The 18,398-nt window shown below is 44.0% G+C and overlaps 1 protein-coding gene across 1 annotated transcript; it reads left to right on the top strand.

The window, feature by feature from the left end:
- The first annotated feature begins 9,849 nt into the window (after positions 1-9,849).
- COMTD1 (catechol-O-methyltransferase domain containing 1) lies at positions 9,850-18,398 on the top strand. Its single transcript, XM_035138558.3, has 7 exons — positions 9,850-10,027; positions 11,721-11,848; positions 13,127-13,232; positions 14,981-15,099; positions 15,946-16,000; positions 16,350-16,483; positions 18,126-18,398. The coding sequence occupies exons 1-7, from the start codon at positions 9,946-9,948 to the stop codon at positions 18,276-18,278; spliced, it is 777 nt and encodes a 258-aa protein (XP_034994449.2). The 5' UTR covers positions 9,850-9,945; the 3' UTR covers positions 18,279-18,398.

Here is an 18,398-nt window from a genome sequence, read left to right as displayed (position 1 = left end):
AACATTTTTTGAAAAAAATCCCTGACCGGCGGGTCAGAATTACACCAAAAATCTGACGTTATCCTATTCACTCTATTATGGTGCCAAACTGTTGCAAAGACTCCCCTGATACATTTGGCAGTGAAAAAAGAAGGGTTTTGGTCATAGTAAGAAAAATCAGGCCTCGACAACTTGACCTGCGGAAAAACATTTTTTTGAAAAAAATCCCTGACCCACAGGTCAGAATTTCACCAAAAATCTGACGTTTTCCTATTCACTCAAAAATGGTGCCAAACTGTTTCAAAGACTCCCCTGATACATTTGGCGATCGAAACAGAAGGGTTTTCACCATAGGAAGAAAAATCAGGCCTCTGCAGCTTGACCTGCAGAAAAACATTTTTTTGAAAAAAATCCCTGACCCGCGGATCAGAATTTCACCAAAAATCTGACGTTATCCTATTCACTCAAAAATGGTGCCAAACTGTTGCAAAGACTCCCCTGATACATTTGGCGATCGAAACAGCAGGGTTTTCACCATAGGAAGAAAAATCAGGCCTCGACAACTTGACCTGCGGAAAAACATTTTTTTGAAAAAAATCCCTGACCCGCCGGTCAGAATTATACCAAAAATCTGACGTTATCCTATTCACTCAAAAATGGTGCCAAACTGTTTCAAAGACTCCCCTGATACATTTGGCGGTGAAGAAAGAAGGGTTTTTGTCATAGGAAGAAAAATCAAGCCTCGACAATTTGACCTGCGGAAAAACATTTTTGAAAAAAATCCCTGACCCGCAGGTCAGAATTACACCAAAAATCTGACGTTGTCCTATTCACTCAAAAATGGTGCCAAACTGTTGCAAGACTCCTCTGATACATTTGGCGGTGGAAACAGAAGGGTTTTTATCATAGGAAGAAAAATCAAGCCTCGACAACTTGACCTGCGGAAATACATTTTTTTGAAAAAATCCATGACCCGCTGGTCAGAATTGCACCAAAAATCTGACATTATCCTATTCACTCTATTATGGTGCTAAACTGTTGCAAACACTCCCCTGATACATTTGGTGATCGAAACAGAAGGGTTTTCACCATAGGAAGAAAAATCAGGCCTCGACAACTTGACCCGCGGAAAAACATTTTTTTGAAAAAAAAATCCCTGACCCGCCGGTCAGAATTACACCAAAAATCTGACGTTATCCTATTCACTCAAAAATGGTGCCAAACTGTTGCAAAGACTCCCCTGATACATTTCGCGATCGAAACAGAAGGGTTTTCACCATAGGAAGAAAAATCAGTCCTCGGCAACTTGACCTGTGGAAAAACATTTTTTTGAAAAAAAAACCTGACCCACCGGTCAGAATTACACCAAAAATCTGACGTTATCCTATTCACTCAAAAATGGTGCCAAACTGTTGCAAAGACTCCCCTGATACATTTGGCGATCGAAACAGAAGGGTTTTCACCATAGGAAGAAAAATCAGTCCTCTGCAACTTGACCTGTGGAAAAACATTTTATTGAAAAAAATCCCTGACCCGCCGGTCAGAATTTCACCAAAAATCTGACGTTATCCTATTCACTCTATTATGGTGCCAAACTGTTGCAAAGACCCCCCTGATACATTAGGCGGTAGGAAAAAAAGTGTTTTTATCATAGGAAGAAAAATCAGGCCTCGACAACTTGACCTGCGGAAAAACATTTTTTTGAAAAAAAATCCCTGACCCGCCGGTCAGAATTTCATGAAAAATCTGACGTTGTCCTATTCACTCAAAAATGGTGCCAAACTGTTGCAAAGACTCCCCTGATACATTTGGCGATCGAAAAAGAAGGGTTTTCACCATAGGAAGAAAAATCAGGCCTCGACCTGCGGAAAAACATTTTTTTGAAAAAAATCCCTGACCCGCAGGTCAGAATTTCACCAAAAATCTTACGTTGTCCTATTCACTCAAAAATGGTGCCAAACTGTTGCAAAGACTCCCCTCATACATTTGGTGATCGAAACAGAAGGGTTTTCACCATAGGAAGAAAAGTCAGGCCTTGACAACTTGACCTGCGGAAAAACATTTTTTTGAAAAAAATCCCTGACCCGCCGGTCAGAATTACACCAAAAATCTGACGTTATCCTATTCACTCAAAAATGGTGCCAAACTGTTGCATAGACTCCCCTGATTCATTTGGCGATCGAAACAGAAGGGTTTTCACCATCGGACGAAAAATCAGGCCTCTGCAACTTGACCTGCGGAAAAACATTTTTTTGAAAAAAATCCCTGACCCGCAGGTCAGAATTTCACCAAAAATCTGGCGTTGTCCTATTCACTCAAATATGGTGCCAATTTGTTGCAAGGACTACCCTGATACATTTGGCAGTGAAAAAAGAAGGGTTTTCACCATAGGAAGAAAAATCAAGCCTCGACAATTTGACCTGCGGAAAAACATTTTTTTGAAAAAAATCCCTGACCCGCCGGTCAGAATTTCACCAAAAATCTGACGTTGTCCTATTCACTCAAAAATGGTGCCAAACTGTTGCAAAGACTCCCCTGATACATTTGGCGATCGAAAAAGAAGGGTTTTCACCATAGGAAGAAAAATCAGGCCTCGACCTGCGGAAAAACATTTTTTTGAAAAAAATCCCTGACCCGCCGGTCAGAATTTCACCAAAAATCTGACGTTGTCCTATTCACTCAAAAATGGTGCCAAACTGTTGCAAAGACTCCCCTCATACATTTGGTGATCGAAACAGAAGGGTTTTCACCATAGGAAGAAAAATCAGGCCTTGACAACTTGACCTGCGGAAAAACATTTTTTTGAAAAAAAATCCCTGACCCGCCGGTCAGAATTACACCAAAAATCGGACGTTGTCCTATTCACTCAAAAATGGTGCCAAACTGTTGCAAAGACTCCCCTGATACATTTGGCGATCGAAAAAGAAGGGTTTTCACCATAGGAAGAAAAATCAGGCCTCAACAACTTGACCTGCAGAAAAACATTTTTTGAAAAAAATCCCTGACCCGCCGGTCAGAATTTCACCAAAAATCTGACGTTATCCTATTCACTCAAAAATGGTGCCAAACTGTTGCAAAGACTCCCCTGATACATTTGGCGATCGAAACAGAAGGGTTTTCACCATAGGAAGAAAAATCAGGCCTCTGCAACTTGACCTGCAGAAAAACATTTTTTTTGAAAAAAAATCCCTGACCCGCCGGTCAGAATTTCACCAAAAATCTGGCGTTGTCCTATTCACTCAAAAATGGTGCCAATCTGTTGCAAAGACTACCCTGATACATTTGGCGGTGAAAAAAGAAGGGTTTTCACCATAGGAAGAAAAATCAAGCCTCGACAATTTGACCTGCGGAAAAACATTTTTTGGAAAAAAATCCCTGACCCGCCGGTCAGAATTTCATCAAAAATCTGACGTTGTCCTATTCACTCAAAAATGGTGCCAAACTGTTGCAAAGACTCCCCTGATACATTTGGCGGTGGAAACAGAGGGGTTTTTATCATAGGAAGAAAAATCAGGCCTCAACAACTTGACCTGCGGAAAAACATTTTTTTGAAAAAAATCCCTGACCCGCCAGTCAGAATTTCACCAAAAATCTGACGTTATCCTATTCACTCAAAAATGGTGCCAAACTGTTGCAAAGACTCCCCTGATACATTTGGCGGTGAAGAAAGAAGTTTTTTTGTCATAGGAAGAAAAATCAGGCCTCGACAACTCGACCTGCGGAAAACCATTTTTTTGAAAAAAAATCCCTGACCCGCCGGTCAGAATTACACCAAAAATCTGAAGTTGTCCTATTAACTCAAAAATGGTGCCAAACTGTTGCAAAGACTCCCCTGATACATTTGGCGATCAAAACAGAAGGGTTTTCACCATAGGAAGAAAAATCAGGCCTCGACAACTTGACCTGCGGAAAAACATTTTTTTTTGAAAAAAATCCCTGACCCGCCGGTCAGAATTACACCAAAAATCTGACGTTATCCTATTCACTCAAAAATGGTGCCAAACTGTTGCAAAGACTCCCCTGATACATTTGGCGGTGGAAACAGAGGGGGTTTTATCATAGGAAGAAAAATCAGGCCTCTACAACTTGACCTGCGGAAAAACATTTTTTTTTGAAAAAAATCCCTGACCCGCCGGTCAGAATTACACCAAAAATCTGACGTTGTCCTATGAACTCAAATATGGTGCCGAACTGTTGCAAAGACTCCCCTGATACATTTGGCGGTGGAAAAAGAAGGGTTTTCACCATAGGAAGAAAAATCAAGCCTCGACAATTTGACCTGCGGAAAAACATTTTTTTGAAAAAAATCCCTGACGCACCGGTGCGGTCAGAATTTCACAAAAAATCTGAAGTTTTCCTATTCACTCAAAAATGGTGCCAAACTGTTGCAAAGACTCCCCTGATACATTTGGCGATCGAAACAGAAGGGTTTTCACCATAGGAAGAAAAATCAGGCCTCGACAACTTGACCTGCGGAAAAACATTTTTTGAAAAAAATCCCTGACCCGCCGGTCAGAATTACACCAAAAATCTGACGTTATCCTATTCACTCAAAAATGGTGCCAAACTGTTGCAAAGACTCCCCTGATACATTTGGCGATCGAAACAGAAGGGTTTTCACCATAGGAAGAAAAATCAGGCCTCGACAACTTGACCTGCGGAAAAACATTTTTTTGAAAAAAATCCCTGACCCGCCGGTCAGAATTTCACGAAAAATCTGACGTTGTCCTATTCACTCAAAAATGGTGCCAAACTGTTGCAAAGACTACCCTGATACATTTGGCGGTGGAAACAGAAGGGTTTTTATCATAGGAAGAAAAATCAGGCCTCGACAACTTGACCTGCGGAAAAACAGTTTTTTGGGAAAAAAATCCCTGACCCGCGGATCAGAATTTCACCAAAAATCTGACGTTATCCAATTGACTCTATTATGGTGCCAAACTGTTGCAAAGATTCCCCTGATTCATTTGGCGGTGGAAAAAGAAGGGGTTTTATCATAGGAAGAAAAATCAAGCCTCGACAACTTGACCTGCGGAAATACATTTTTTTGAAAAAATCCATGACCCGCTGGTCAGAATTACACCAAAAATCTGATGTTATCCTATTCACTCAAAAATGGTGCCGAACTGTTGCAAAGACTCCCCTGATACATTTGGCGATCGAAACAGAAGGGTTTTCACCATAGGAAGAAAAATCAGTCCTCGGCAACTTGACCTGCGGAAAAACATTTTTTGAAAAAAATCCCTGACCGGCGGGTCAGAATTACACCAAAAATCTGACGTTATCCTATTCACTCTATTATGGTGCCAAACTGTTGCAAAGACTCCCCTGATACATTTGGCAGTGAAAAAAGAAGGGTTTTGGTCATAGTAAGAAAAATCAGGCCTCGACAACTTGACCTGCGGAAAAACATTTTTTTGAAAAAAATCCCTGACCCACAGGTCAGAATTTCACCAAAAATCTGACGTTTTCCTATTCACTCAAAAATGGTGCCAAACTGTTTCAAAGACTCCCCTGATACATTTGGCGATCGAAACAGAAGGGTTTTCACCATAGGAAGAAAAATCAGGCCTCTGCAGCTTGACCTGCAGAAAAACATTTTTTTGAAAAAAATCCCTGACCCGCGGATCAGAATTTCACCAAAAATCTGACGTTATCCTATTCACTCAAAAATGGTGCCAAACTGTTGCAAAGACTCCCCTGATACATTTGGCGATCGAAACAGAAGGGTTTTCACCATAGGAAGAAAAATCAGGCCTCGACAACTTGACCTGCGGAAAAACATTTTTTTGAAAAAAATCCCTGACCCGCCGGTCAGAATTATACCAAAAATCTGACGTTATCCTATTCACTCAAAAATGGTGCCAAACTGTTTCAAAGACTCCCCTGATACATTTGGCGGTGAAGAAAGAAGGGTTTTTGTCATAGGAAGAAAAATCAAGCCTCGACAATTTGACCTGCGGAAAAACATTTTTGAAAAAAATCCCTGACCCGCAGGTCAGAATTACACCAAAAATCTGACGTTGTCCTATTCACTCAAAAATGGTGCCAAACTGTTGCAAAGACTCCTCTGATACATTTGGCGGTGGAAACAGAAGGGTTTTTATCATAGGAAGAAAAATCAGGCCTCGACAACTTGACCTGCGGAAAAACATTTTTTTGAAAAAAAAATCCCTCACCCGCGGGTCAGAATTTCACCAAAAATCTGACGTTATCCTATTGACTCTATTATGGTGCCAAACTGTTGCAAAAATTCCCCTGATTCATTTGGCGGTGGAAAAAGAAGGGGTTTTATCATAGGAAGAAAAATCAAGCCTCGACAACTTGACCTGCGGAAATACATTTTTTTGAAAAAATCCATGACCCGCTGGTCAGAATTGCACCAAAAATCTGACATTATCCTATTCACTCTATTATGGTGCTAAACTGTTGCAAACACTCCCCTGATACATTTGGTGATCGAAACAGAAGGGTTTTCACCATAGGAAGAAAAATCAGGCCTCGACAACTTGACCTGCGGAAAAACATTTTTTTGAAAAAAAAATCCCTGACCCGCCGGTCAGAATTACACCAAAAATCTGACGTTATCCTATTCACTCAAAAATGGTGCCAAACTGTTGCAAAGACTCCCCTGATACATTTCGCGATCGAAACAGAAGGGTTTTCACCATAGGAAGAAAAATCAGTCCTCGGCAACTTGACCTGTGGAAAAACATTTTTTTGAAAAAAAAACCTGACCCACCGGTCAGAATTACACCAAAAATCTGACGTTATCCTATTCACTCAAAAATGGTGCCAGACTGTTGCAAAGACTCCCCTGATACATTTGGCGATCGAAACAGAAGGGTTTTCACCATAGGAAGAAAAATCAGTCCTCTGCAACTTGACCTGTGGAAAAACATTTTATTGAAAAAAATCCCTGACCCGCCGGTCAGAATTTCACCAAAAATCTGACGTTATCCTATTCACTCTATTATGGTGCCAAACTGTTGCAAAGACCCCCCTGATACATTAGGCGGTAGGAAAAAAAGTGTTTTTATCATAGGAAGAAAAATCAGGCCTCGACAACTTGACCTGCGGAGAAACATTTTTTTAAAAAAAAATCCCTGACCGGCGGGTCAGAATTACACCAAAAATCGAAAAACCCATGTCTCTATCCATAAAATCAATGATGCTAAACTTTCGAAAGCATAATAGGAACCACATAATAGGAAGTGGTTACTAAGAATGACCACTAGATGGAGGCAGATAGTTACTACAGTAATCTGATTTATGATATTTAACATGGCACCTTCAGCTGCACTCCCAACTTTCTTTTTAAATCCTTTTTTAAATCCATTTTTTAAATCCTACGACTGTGATCCATTCTGCAGTTATTTGGACTGATGCAAATCAAATGTAAAGGCAGGGATCTTTCCATTTGTGGGTTGTAAGAATGTTGAGCAGAGGTGGTTGGGTGGTATAGCTCAGTCCGTAGAGCATGAGACTCGTAACCTCATGGTTGTGGGTTTGAGCACCATGTTGGGCAAAAAGATTCCTGCATTGCGGAGGGTTGGACTAGATGACCCTCGTGGTCCCTTCCAACTGTATGATTCTAGGATTCTGTGATGTACAGTCATACCTCGTCATAGCTGCCAAGTTATCCCTTTTTTAAAGGGATTTTCCTTTATGCTGAATAGGCTTCCTCGCGAAAAAAGGGAAAACTTGGCAGCTATGCCTCGGTTTAAGTATGCCTCAGTTTGAGTATTTTCAGTTTAAGTACTCCGCGGGCCTGTCTGGAATGGATTAATCCACTTTCCATTACTTTCAATGGGAAAGTTCGCTTCAGGTTAAGTACGCTTCAGGTTAAGTAGGGACTTCCGGAACCAATTACACTCATACCTCAAGTTACGTACGCTTCAGGTTGCGTACTCCGCAGACCCATCTGGAACAGATTAATCCACTTTCCATTGCTTTCAATGGGAAAGTTTGCTTCAAGTTAAGTACACTTCAGTTTAAGTACTCCACAGACTGTCTGGAACGGACAGTTGGCTGACCACTACAGAGCCTCAAGGACCATAAAGACTGGTTTGCCTTTTGGTATTTATTTGCATATGCTATCTGCTTGACTTTTGGTTTTGGCTTCTGTGTCAGCGTTTGTATATGGTTCTCTTATTGTTCTCTTTTTGTACTAATAATACTTGATTGAAACTTGATTGAATCTTGTGCCTTTGCGTGCTGCTTGTATTGTATTGGACTATAGCAGGCATAGGCAAACTCGACCCTTCAGATGTTTTGGGACTACAATTCCCATCATCCCTGACCACTGGTCCTCTTGGCTAGGGATCATGGGAGTTGTAGTCCCAAAACATCTGGAGGGCTGCGTTTGCCTATGCCTGACCTATAGCAAGGCTCCTCTGTTTTTAAGGCTGCCTGGCCGGCAGAGATTTAGCATGCAAAGTTTTCCCCTTTTTTAATTTGCTTAAGACATTTTATATACCAATTACCTACGTAGTTGTATTTCTAAGATACATTGCCCTATCTCTGTGGTGCTGTCAGGAGCTGGGCACAGGAGGAGAAATGGTGGAGACCGCCTCGCCATCCTGACCCTTCCAGGGGAGGTAAAAGGTAAAGGACCCCTGGACAGTAAAGTCCAGGCAAAGGCAACTATGGGGTTGCAGCGCTCATCTCGCTATCAGGCCAAGGGAGCCAACGTTTGTCCACAGACAGCTTGACTAAACCGCTTCTGGCGCAACAGGACATCGTGACAGAAACCAAAGCGCATGGGAGCGCTGTTTACCATCCCACCACAGCGGTACCTAGTTATCTATTTGCACTGGTATGCTTTCAAACTGCTAGGTTGGCAGAAGGCTTGGAGGGTAGGACCCTAACCAATGGTAGCAATAACAATAACAATAATATTCGCCCATCTGACTGTGTTATCCAGGCATAGGCAAACTCGGCCCTCCAGATGTTTTGAGACTACAATTCCCATCATCCCCGACCACTGGTCCTGTTAGCTAGGGATGATGGGAGTTGTAGTCCTAAAACAGGTGGAGGGCCGAGTTTGCCTATGCCTGGAGTTACCCCAGGAACTCTGGGCAGCTTCCAACAAATTAAAACACAGTATCAAGGTATCAAGTTACAAGGTCTCAAGGAGATTCCGACTAAACATCAGGAAGAACTTCCTGCCGGAAGAGTAGTTCGACTATAAAGAGGTGTGGGATATAGCTATTAATGATGAATTAACATGTGCCATTAAGGTAAGACGGGGAATTTGCGGGAGAAATGATTTCGAGAAGATCTGGAAGGTGTTTGTAGAATTTGTACCGTTAAAACGGAAAGGGGTCGAACCATCGCAAGAGGTGTTGACATTTTGGGAGGTCGGATAGTTACAATGGAATGGTCTTGGTGGTGGGGTGCAATTTTTATTATTGCTTATTTATTTATGCTTATTTATGATTATTACTTTGTCAAAATAAAAAAGGTGTGTGTGTGTGTGTGTTGTTGTTTTTTAAAAGAAGTTGATCGATAGTGGAATAAACACACTCGTGAGGTTGCGGACTCTCCTTCCTTGGAGGTGTCGAAGCAGAGATTGGGTCTGTCCTGGATGCTAGAGTTCGAGATTCCTGCATCGCAGAGGGTTGGACTAGATGACTCTGGGTGCCCCTCTTCCAACTCTACGATTCGATCATTCTACGATTGTCCAGGCTTTCAGCCTTTTCGCAGCTGCCGGGGGTCGAGCCTGCGACGCCCCGGCTGCTCTACCCACAAGACGGGTGGGCTTTCCCCTAGTTCCGCTCCTGCACGCGCGCGCCCGCTCAAACCGAGAATTTCCTCTCCCTTCCCGTGACGACAGCAAGAGCTTGCAGGCGTCACGTGAGCGCGGCGGGGAGAAAGTCCACTTCGGCGTGCAAAGCTGCAGGAAGTCTCCTCCTTCCCTAGCACGCTTTCCACGAAAACCTCAAAAATAAAACCAAAACAAAAATGCCCGCTTTCAACCTCTCCAAAGAAGCAGTCGTCGGGACTGCAGCGCTGGGGTTAGTTGCTGTTGCTGGATTCCTAGTAGGTAAGATCCTGCGACTAGATCCCTTTGTCCTCTGAGTCCGCCTTGGAAGCAGGATCCGCGTGGGCGCCGCCCTGTTGCGCGTTCCCCAGCGGCCCCACGGCTTGGACCGGGCGAGGGTGGAGGAGTGGCTGTGCTGAGGGGGCAACCCAAACCCTAATGGTTTAGGGTTGGGGCAAGCCCCAGTCTCCCTTTAACAGGACAAATTGAGGGAGTTTAGGGTTTTGATACTATGTGACACTCAATAAAAAAGAAAAGGTAAAGGACCCCTGGACAGTCAAAGGCGACTATGGGGTTGACGATGGGGTTGTGGCACTCATCTCCCTTCAGGCCAAAGGAGCCTGTGTTTGTCCACAGACAGCTTTCCGGGTCATGTGGCCAGCAGGAGTTAACCGCTTCTGGCGCAACAGAACACTGTGACGGAAACCAGAGTGCATGGAAATGCCATTTACCTTCCCGCTGTAGTGGTACCTATTTATCTACTTGCACTTTTTGGCATGCTTTCGAACTGCTAGGTTGGCAGGAGCTGGGACAGAGCAACGGGAGCTCACCCCGTTGCGGGGATTTGAACTGCTGACCTTCTTGACTGGCAAGTTCAAGAGGCTCAGTGGTTTAGATAGACCACAGCGCCACCCATGCCCCTTGTACAGTGGCACCTTGGTTCTCGAATGCCTTAGGTTGTCTAACGAATCGGCTCCCAAACGCTGCAAACCTGGAAGTAAGTGATCCAGTTCAGAAGCTGAACGTCTGACGCGGCTTCCGATTGAGTGCAGGAAGCTCCTGCAGCCAATCAGAAGACGCGCCTTGGTTTTCGAATGGTTTTGGGAGTCGAACAGACTCCCGGAACGGATTAAGTTTGAGAACCAAGGTACCACTGTATAGTGTAACAGCCCTCCTGTTCAGGGCTGGATGGAGCCTGGAGGAAGCAGAGTTCCACTGTACAGTAGTGCTATGGTGCTCTGTTCGGTTTGGCGGGCTGTGGGAAATCACATTGCAGCAATCGGCATGCTCCCAGTCCTGTGACGCCTTTCTAGAGGAAAGAGGGTGGGACCCAGCCTTGATGTCTACTGCCCCTGTCCCAGGGCTCTTGTGCTTTGATGTACACACTGAGTTTGGGATGAGCTTTACCATTAACTTCCATGAAGAAGACAGGCCTGTAAATGATTGCATGGGCAGATCTGATTCCGCCATTGAAGTGAACGGCTTAGGGAGCTGGGTATGTTTAGCCTGGAGAAGAGAAGGTTAAGGGGAGATAATAGCCATGTTCAAATATATAAAAGGATGTCATATAGAGGAGGGAGAAAGGTTGTTTTCTGCTGCTCCAGAGAAGCAGACACGGAGCAACGGATTCAAACTACAAGAAAGAAGATTCCACCTAAACATTAGGAAGAACTTCCTGACAGTAAGAGCTGTTCGACAGTGGAATTTGCTGCCAAGAAGTGTGGTGGAGTCTCCTTCTTTGGAGGTCTTTAAGCAGAGGCTTGACAGCCATATGTCAAGAATGCTTTGATGGTGTTTCCTGCTTGGCAAGGGGTTGGTCTGGATGGCCCTCGTGGTCTCTTCCAACTCTATGATTCTATTATTCTATGAACGGGGGAAACCCTTAGGTGCAAGGGAGCGATGTGTGCATGCAGTCATACCTGGGCTCTTTGGAAGCTTACGGGTTTGTATGCTTGTCTTATTTCTTTCCCAAAAGGCAGAAGATATTCAGGCCTTCCCTTTGGAACTCCCAAAAGCCGTTTCCGAGGGAAAAACAGCCCATTACTGCAGTACGTACTGGATCACTCCTTGAGGGAGCACCCAGCTTTGAAGAAGCTAAGATTGGTAAGTACGTCTTTCTAACTGGGTCTATCTGACGACTTCAGCTCTCACATAAGTGCCCCGTTCAGAGTCCACTTAGGAACTTGCTCATTCTCCAGAACTGGGTTTTGTCTTCTCCATGAGATGATAAGGGTAGACACCCCAGAAGATGTTTATTTTCCACAATGCTTTCTTTCCGCGTCAGAACCGAAGCCACTCTGTGTTGTTTCGAGGAAAAGATCTATGGGGCCCACAATGAAACCCACAAGCTCCGCCCCATGTTTCTGTGCTATTTTCACCAGATAATCCCCATATAGCCTTCTAAAAAACAATAGAAAATCAGTAAAGACCAGGACCTCCCTTTGCCCCTGTAAATGTGGCCATGCTGACTTCCATTGCAAGTGGAGGTGCACACTGGCTGGCTGAATGCTGACTCAAGACAAGAGAGAGAGGTGCTCAGTTAGGTTTCTCCCCAACCTGCTAGTCTTGTTTGGGGGGGAATGAAGCTTTTGCTTTCCTGAGAGAGTGTTGCATCACGTGAACACCAGGCTGTGTTCCTCTGAAGTGGAACTGCTAAGCCACAGTGAGAAGTAGGCTGTATCCTCGCTTGGACTCTCCTTTCCCCTTGCCGCTCTGAACTCAATTTGAAATACCCTTGCAATTCATCGTGGCTGCCCCCCCCCGTCCGCGCTGGGTGCCACGCCCCCACAAACGGCGTGCCACGCCCCCAGGACGTGTGCCAACCCCGCCCCCGTCTGCTCTCCGCCCCCTGGTGCCGGAGCGTGAAGCTCTGCCACTGCATGTAACAGTTTTGAAAATGTGTATCCCTGTGTTACCTGTCTATTCAGTTGTGGATCAATAGTTTCCCCACACCCCTGCTATTCAGTGTACAGCCTTTGCCATTATTATTGTGATTATTATTATTCGTCAAAGTTATCGGTTGCTTTTTCTTTGCTAAAGGCAACTCAAATGACTTACAGCCAAATATTTTATGCAGAAGCAGGGGGAGGTTTTCAGCTGGAACTTGCCCAAACTTAGAGAACTTGCCCAAACGAAGAGATCTTGCCCAAACTAAGAGAACAAGCGCGGCATTCCTGGAGAGTTCTGGCACCTCTTTTGCTTGAAAAAAAATAGCACTGTGCAGAAGGTTATTGTCATTTCTCTGGTCATACAGATGGAGAAATCAGCCAAAGGCAAATTATGTTCACATGCACAAACAGCCCCCACACCCCATAATAACTTATAGCACTGGTTACTGATCAGTAAGTTAGCAACTTGTAATAAACAGATGTTCTTTTCTAGGTCACTTCGAACCTTCCCAATAAAAGGATGATGGTGTCCATTGACCAGGCCCAGCTTATGGCCAACCTGGCGAGGCTGATCAAAGCAAAGAAGGTCATTGAAGTAGGTAAGTCATTCTGTTTATGCAGGGATGGCTCCAGAATGATCTGTAGGCTGAATTGCAGGATCTGTGGGTCATGTGGCTGTTGCCTGCTAATCACATCTGGAAGAGAAGTGACCTTGCGTCCACTGGAAGTCTGGCATCCAATCACTTTCTTTCTTTCTTTCTTTTAAAAAATTCCACATAAAAAATCCAATACGTTAGAGAGAGTGTCACCATCCCATCCCATTTTCCATGAATTTTTTTTTCCATATCCTCCCCCTATGCTACATCCTGTCTCCCCTCTTTTTTAATGTAGTCATAACACAATAATCTTTCATTCTTTCTGTCGCTCATAGTTTGAAACCCGCTGGCGGGTTCTTTGTGCTATAGTATTTCTTCAAATAATTTGAAAAAGGTTTCAATTCTTCAAAAACAAAAACAAAAAACCCAACCAATCATCATTATATTCTTGTATTTTATCTGTTAGCATGGCTGATTCAACATAGCCCATTACTTTGCTTAGCATCCAACCAGTTTCTAGTTTCTGTTCTTTGGCCCCAACATTTTGCTTGACTCTAAAGATCCCCGTGTTCTTTTCAGGCTGTGGACTGAGGCAGAGGAACAAATACTCCCAATTCTGCCACAGACGTTTGTTCTTTTAGAATTTCTGTGACTTTCTCAGCATTCAATCTTAAAACACCTTAAAACATTGTGTTGGTTTCTCCAAAGATGCCTCAGTGCCTGAGCCCAGTCTGAATTATCCTAGCTTCTTTGAGCTGAGCTGGCCGGCTTCCATGTTGAATGGAAGCCTAGCATTGAGCAGGCTGCAATCTCTTAGGCCAACCATTCTGAGAAGTTTTATTTTTCCAGGAAGTGGCTTCCGAACGGCGCTGCGTCCCAGACCATATTGTATTCCCAAACTTGCCACAGCTCCTGCAAATGTACATTGACTGCGGTTAGATTGCTCTGAGTGTTGTGAAGTCGCAAGGGCAAACACTATAAATAAGTAAGCATTGAATAATTGCATTTCAGGGCTTAACCCACGGTCAAGAGCACCATTCTGAGCTGCTTATAGGAAGGGCACGGCAGGGCCAAATGAGAGACAAGTCTCAAGGGCTGCATGGGTGGGGAAAAAACACTTGGCACGCAAGTTTCAGTTGGGCCGTCTCTGCCACCACCTCCACTTCTGTATTAGTTACTAGAGACTGCAAGATAATTCGGGGTGGGGCAGAAGAGAGCAATTTTGGGGTTTTGCAGAGACACCACAAGCATCCGTGCAGGATTGGTCATTGGACAAAGGAACAAGAGATTTGTGGAGTCTGCTTCTCCCTCTCTCTCTGCTGTAGCTTTCTCGTGACACAATGGCATTCTACAAATAGGACATGAAAATATTCAAAACCCTACCAGAGAAGAATGGCAAATCAAGTTGATGGATTATGCCAAAATGGCCAAAATGACCGGAAGAATCAGAAATCGGGAAGATTTTAATTTTAATAAGGAATGGGGACATTTTATAATTTATCATAAAAACCATTGTAAACCGTTAAAATTGTCAGTAGGATTGGAATAACCCACCCAAGAGGCCAGGATATTATTTTTAATATTTCTCTCTCTCTGTAAACAAGTACTGAGGACATCCGCAGTCTCTCATGCATGGAGGAGGTTGTGTAAAGATACCAGTTAAGAATGGGATCTAGAACTCGTGGAACTCCTGTGTCGCAGAAATAGGGACCAAGCTCCAACAACTGCCCGTAATTCCTGGTGTGTTTCAGGTGTCTTCACAGGGTACAATGCTTTAAACATGGCTCTGGTCATACCCGAGGATGGCAGAGTCGTCGCCTGCGATATAAGCGAAGATTACGCCAATATCGGAAAGCCAGTGTGGAAAGAGGTAAATGAGCAGCACCGGCACACCTGGGGGATTGGGAGACCTGATAACCGGAGCGAAGCAATGTTTTGCATGGGAGATCTGTCATTTCAGGCATTGGGTGTTGTCACAGTTGGGTGTTGGCTACTCCCGAGTAAGCACTCCACACATCCTCTGGATTTTTCAGAGTTTTATTGTGCATGCTATATACAGTGGTGAGATGTCTCAAATCATGTCTGCTCTGCATTGGGGCAGAAGCCCGCAATAGTGTCTCGCTGGCTCTGACCGCCTTTTTAAGACTGGGCATCCAAACGCCCCTCCTCCTTGCTCTACGGGTCCTCCGTGGTCCCAAACCAGGCTCCTGAGGTGCCGTTCTACCCACCCCCTCCCTTCCAGCCCCTGCTGAAGCTAGCTCCTCCCCTGCTTCCCTGCTCCCAGCCTGGAGCTGAGCCTCCAGGACTCTGCAGAGCCCTGGACCCTTCTTGACCACTTCCTGTTCCTGGTTTTCCCTCCCAGACTTGCTGCTCTCACTGCTGTTCTCCCAGCTGGTAGAAGTAAGCAGAGTGGGCTTCTCTCTGCAAGCCCTCTCTCTTACATCCGTCTTAGTTTTTAAACTCTGAATCAATTGCAGGGAAGTACGAATTTGGTTGGCGCAGCTGGGCTTATGCGAGTATATCAATCTCTCCCCTTGATGCTGTTTCCTTCTATCTAAATCAGTGGTTCCCAGCCTCTTTTGGGCCATGCCAATCAGAAGCCAAAATTTGGTTTTCAAACGTTTTGGAAGTTGAAACGGACTTCCGGAACGGATTCCAATGTATGACTGTATGCCTTCCATAGGAAATAACCTTTTTTAGCCCTCTCTTTCTTCAGGCAGGAGTGGATCACAAAATTGACCTAAGGATAAATCCAGCCAGCCAAACACTAGGTATGTAAATAATACCTGAAAATTATAGAATGTGCAGCTGAATTGTGACATGTCATACAGGTTGAGAAGAGTAGATAAAAAAATGGGCTCACCATTTCAGTGGTGTGTCAGGAGAGGGGCTTAATGCAAAAAAAGCGTTGTTTTTCATAAAGGATGGTTTGCTTTCTTGTAGGCCCCTCACCTCTGAAATGTCAACTTACACAAAATCAAACTCCTATTAATATTATAGCAAAGCGCTATTGGACATTAGGCAATGCTAATTGGAGGAGTCTGCTAATTTCACTGAAACTGAACTGTCCTACAGATGTTTCCTATTTGAAATGAAATTATCCTTTTTTTAAATGTCTAGATGAACTTCTGGAAAATGGTGAAGCTGGGACATTTGACTTTGCTTTCATAGATGCTAACAAAGATGGATATGACGGTTACTATGAAAAATGCTTAAAGCTCGTGAGAAAAGGAGGAATAATAGCAATTGATAATGTAAGCACAGCATGCTTCCTCAGGAAAGTCTTGGGGGACCTTAAAAGTTCTTAACAAATTTATTGGAGCATAGGTTTTTTGTGGAGCCTGTTTAACAATCAAATACCAAATCATTTCAAAGAATTCCAACAGATAATTTGATTATATGAACACTATAGAATCATTGAATTGTAGACCTGGAAGAGGGGCACCCAGAGCCATCTAGTCCAACCCCCTGTGATGCAGGAATCTCAACTAAAGCATCCATGACAGATGGTCATCCATCCTCTGCTTAGAAACCTCCAAGGAAGGAGAGTCCACGGCCTCATAGATGTCCGCTCAACTGTCAAAACAGCTCTTACTGTCAGAAAGCTCTTCCTGATGTTTAGTCAAAATCTCTTTCCTTGAAACTTGAAGCCATTGCTTCGGGCCCTACCCTCCAGAACAGGAGGAAGCTAGCTTGTTCCATCTTCCATGTAACAGCCCTTTAGATATTTGGAGATGGCTATCATCTCTTTTCTCAGTTTCCTCTTCACCAAGCTGGACATTCCCAATTCCTTCAACCATTCCTCATAAGACTTGGCTTCCAGACCCTTGATAGGCAAACTCGGCCCTCCAGAAGCTTTGGGGACTACAACTCCCATCATCCCTAGCTAACAGGACCAGTGGTCAGGGATGATGAGTGTTGTAGTCCCAAAACATCTGGAGGGTCGAGTTTGCCTATGCCTGCCCTTGATCATCTTGGTCGCCCTCCTCTGCACATGTTCCAGCTTGTCAATATTCTTACATTGTGGTACCCAGAACTAGACACATTATTCCAGGTGTGGCCTGACTCCAGGTGTGGCAGAGTAGAGCAGGACTATGACTTCCTTTGATCTGGACACTAGACTTTTGTTGATGCATAGTGTCCAGATCAAGGGAATTCATAGAAGCCACTCCTTTATTTTGGGGTGACAGCGTTAAACTAACAGGCCCTCAGTCACATGAGTATGTTTTACCGGGAAAATACTGGCGATGGTGGACAGAGGGCACATATTATGCCTTTACTAACAGGAAGGAAAGGAAAGGTGGGGAGCATTTGGAACTTCGTTGGGAAGGGAATTATCTCATGTACCCTTAAAAATATCTCAGTTACTATTAGAAAAAAGACAAAAAGTACAGTCCCTTGTTTGGGAGTAAGACGGCTTGACTCAACTTATGAGCAAAGATTGAAATATAGAGGGCCTTCTCGGTAGTGGCGCCTGCCCTGTGGAACGCCCTCCCATCAGATGTCAAGGAAATAAACAACTATCTGACTTTTTAAGAAGACATCTGATGGCAGCCCTGTTTAGGGAAGTTTTTAATGTTTGATGTTTTATCGTGCTTTAATGTTCTGTTGGGAGTCGCCCAGAGTGACTGGAGAAACCCAGCCAGATGGGTGGGATATAAATAAATTATCATCATCATCATTAGATGGCTTAGATCTTATTTTCAGAGCTGCAGTCTACACTTTTCAAGGAACATTTTGGGAAATGGGCTTTTTGTTTCGTATCTGGTGGTACATTGGTCAGACTCCAGTGTCAGGCTCTAGGCATATATGGAAATAAATATAGATAAAATAGAATGAAATTTATGCAAATATAAGGATAAAAGGTGCGCTTTTGCTGTGTTTTACTTGTAATAGGTTTTGTGGTCGGGAAGAGTCCTTAAGCCAGCCAAAGATGACCTAGATGGCCAGCACCTCCATCAGTTGAATAAGAAGATCTTCCGTGATCCACGAGTGAATATTAGTATGCTCTCCATTGGCGATGGGGTGACGTTGGCATTTAAGCTGTAGGAGAGAAGCCCAGGGGCTGTAGATGGGCTGGGCCCTCCAATCATGGGAACAATGAAGATGAAATGATATATATATATTTGAGCTCGCCTCAATAAAATAGCCTAGACTTGAAATCAGCAA

The sequence above is a fragment of the Zootoca vivipara genome, chromosome 5 (genome assembly GCF_965207765.1).
Source record: "Zootoca vivipara chromosome 5, rZooViv2.hap1.1, whole genome shotgun sequence".
Taxonomy (NCBI): domain Eukaryota; kingdom Metazoa; phylum Chordata; class Lepidosauria; order Squamata; family Lacertidae; genus Zootoca; species Zootoca vivipara.
This window is presented reverse-complemented; position numbering and strand designations above follow the sequence as displayed.

Bases quoted from the DNA above. Each gene is read 5' to 3' on its own strand.
- COMTD1 (XM_035138558.3), top strand. From the start codon at position 9,946: ATGCCCGCTTTCAACCTCTCCAAAGAAGCAGTCGTCGGGACTGCAGCG. The intron at 13,233-14,980 runs GTAAGTCATTCT...GGTGTGTTTCAG, and splicing joins AAAGAAGGTCATTGAAGTAG to GTGTCTTCACAGGGTACAAT. The intron at 15,100-15,945 runs GTAAATGAGCAG...CTCTTTCTTCAG, and splicing joins GAAAGCCAGTGTGGAAAGAG to GCAGGAGTGGATCACAAAAT.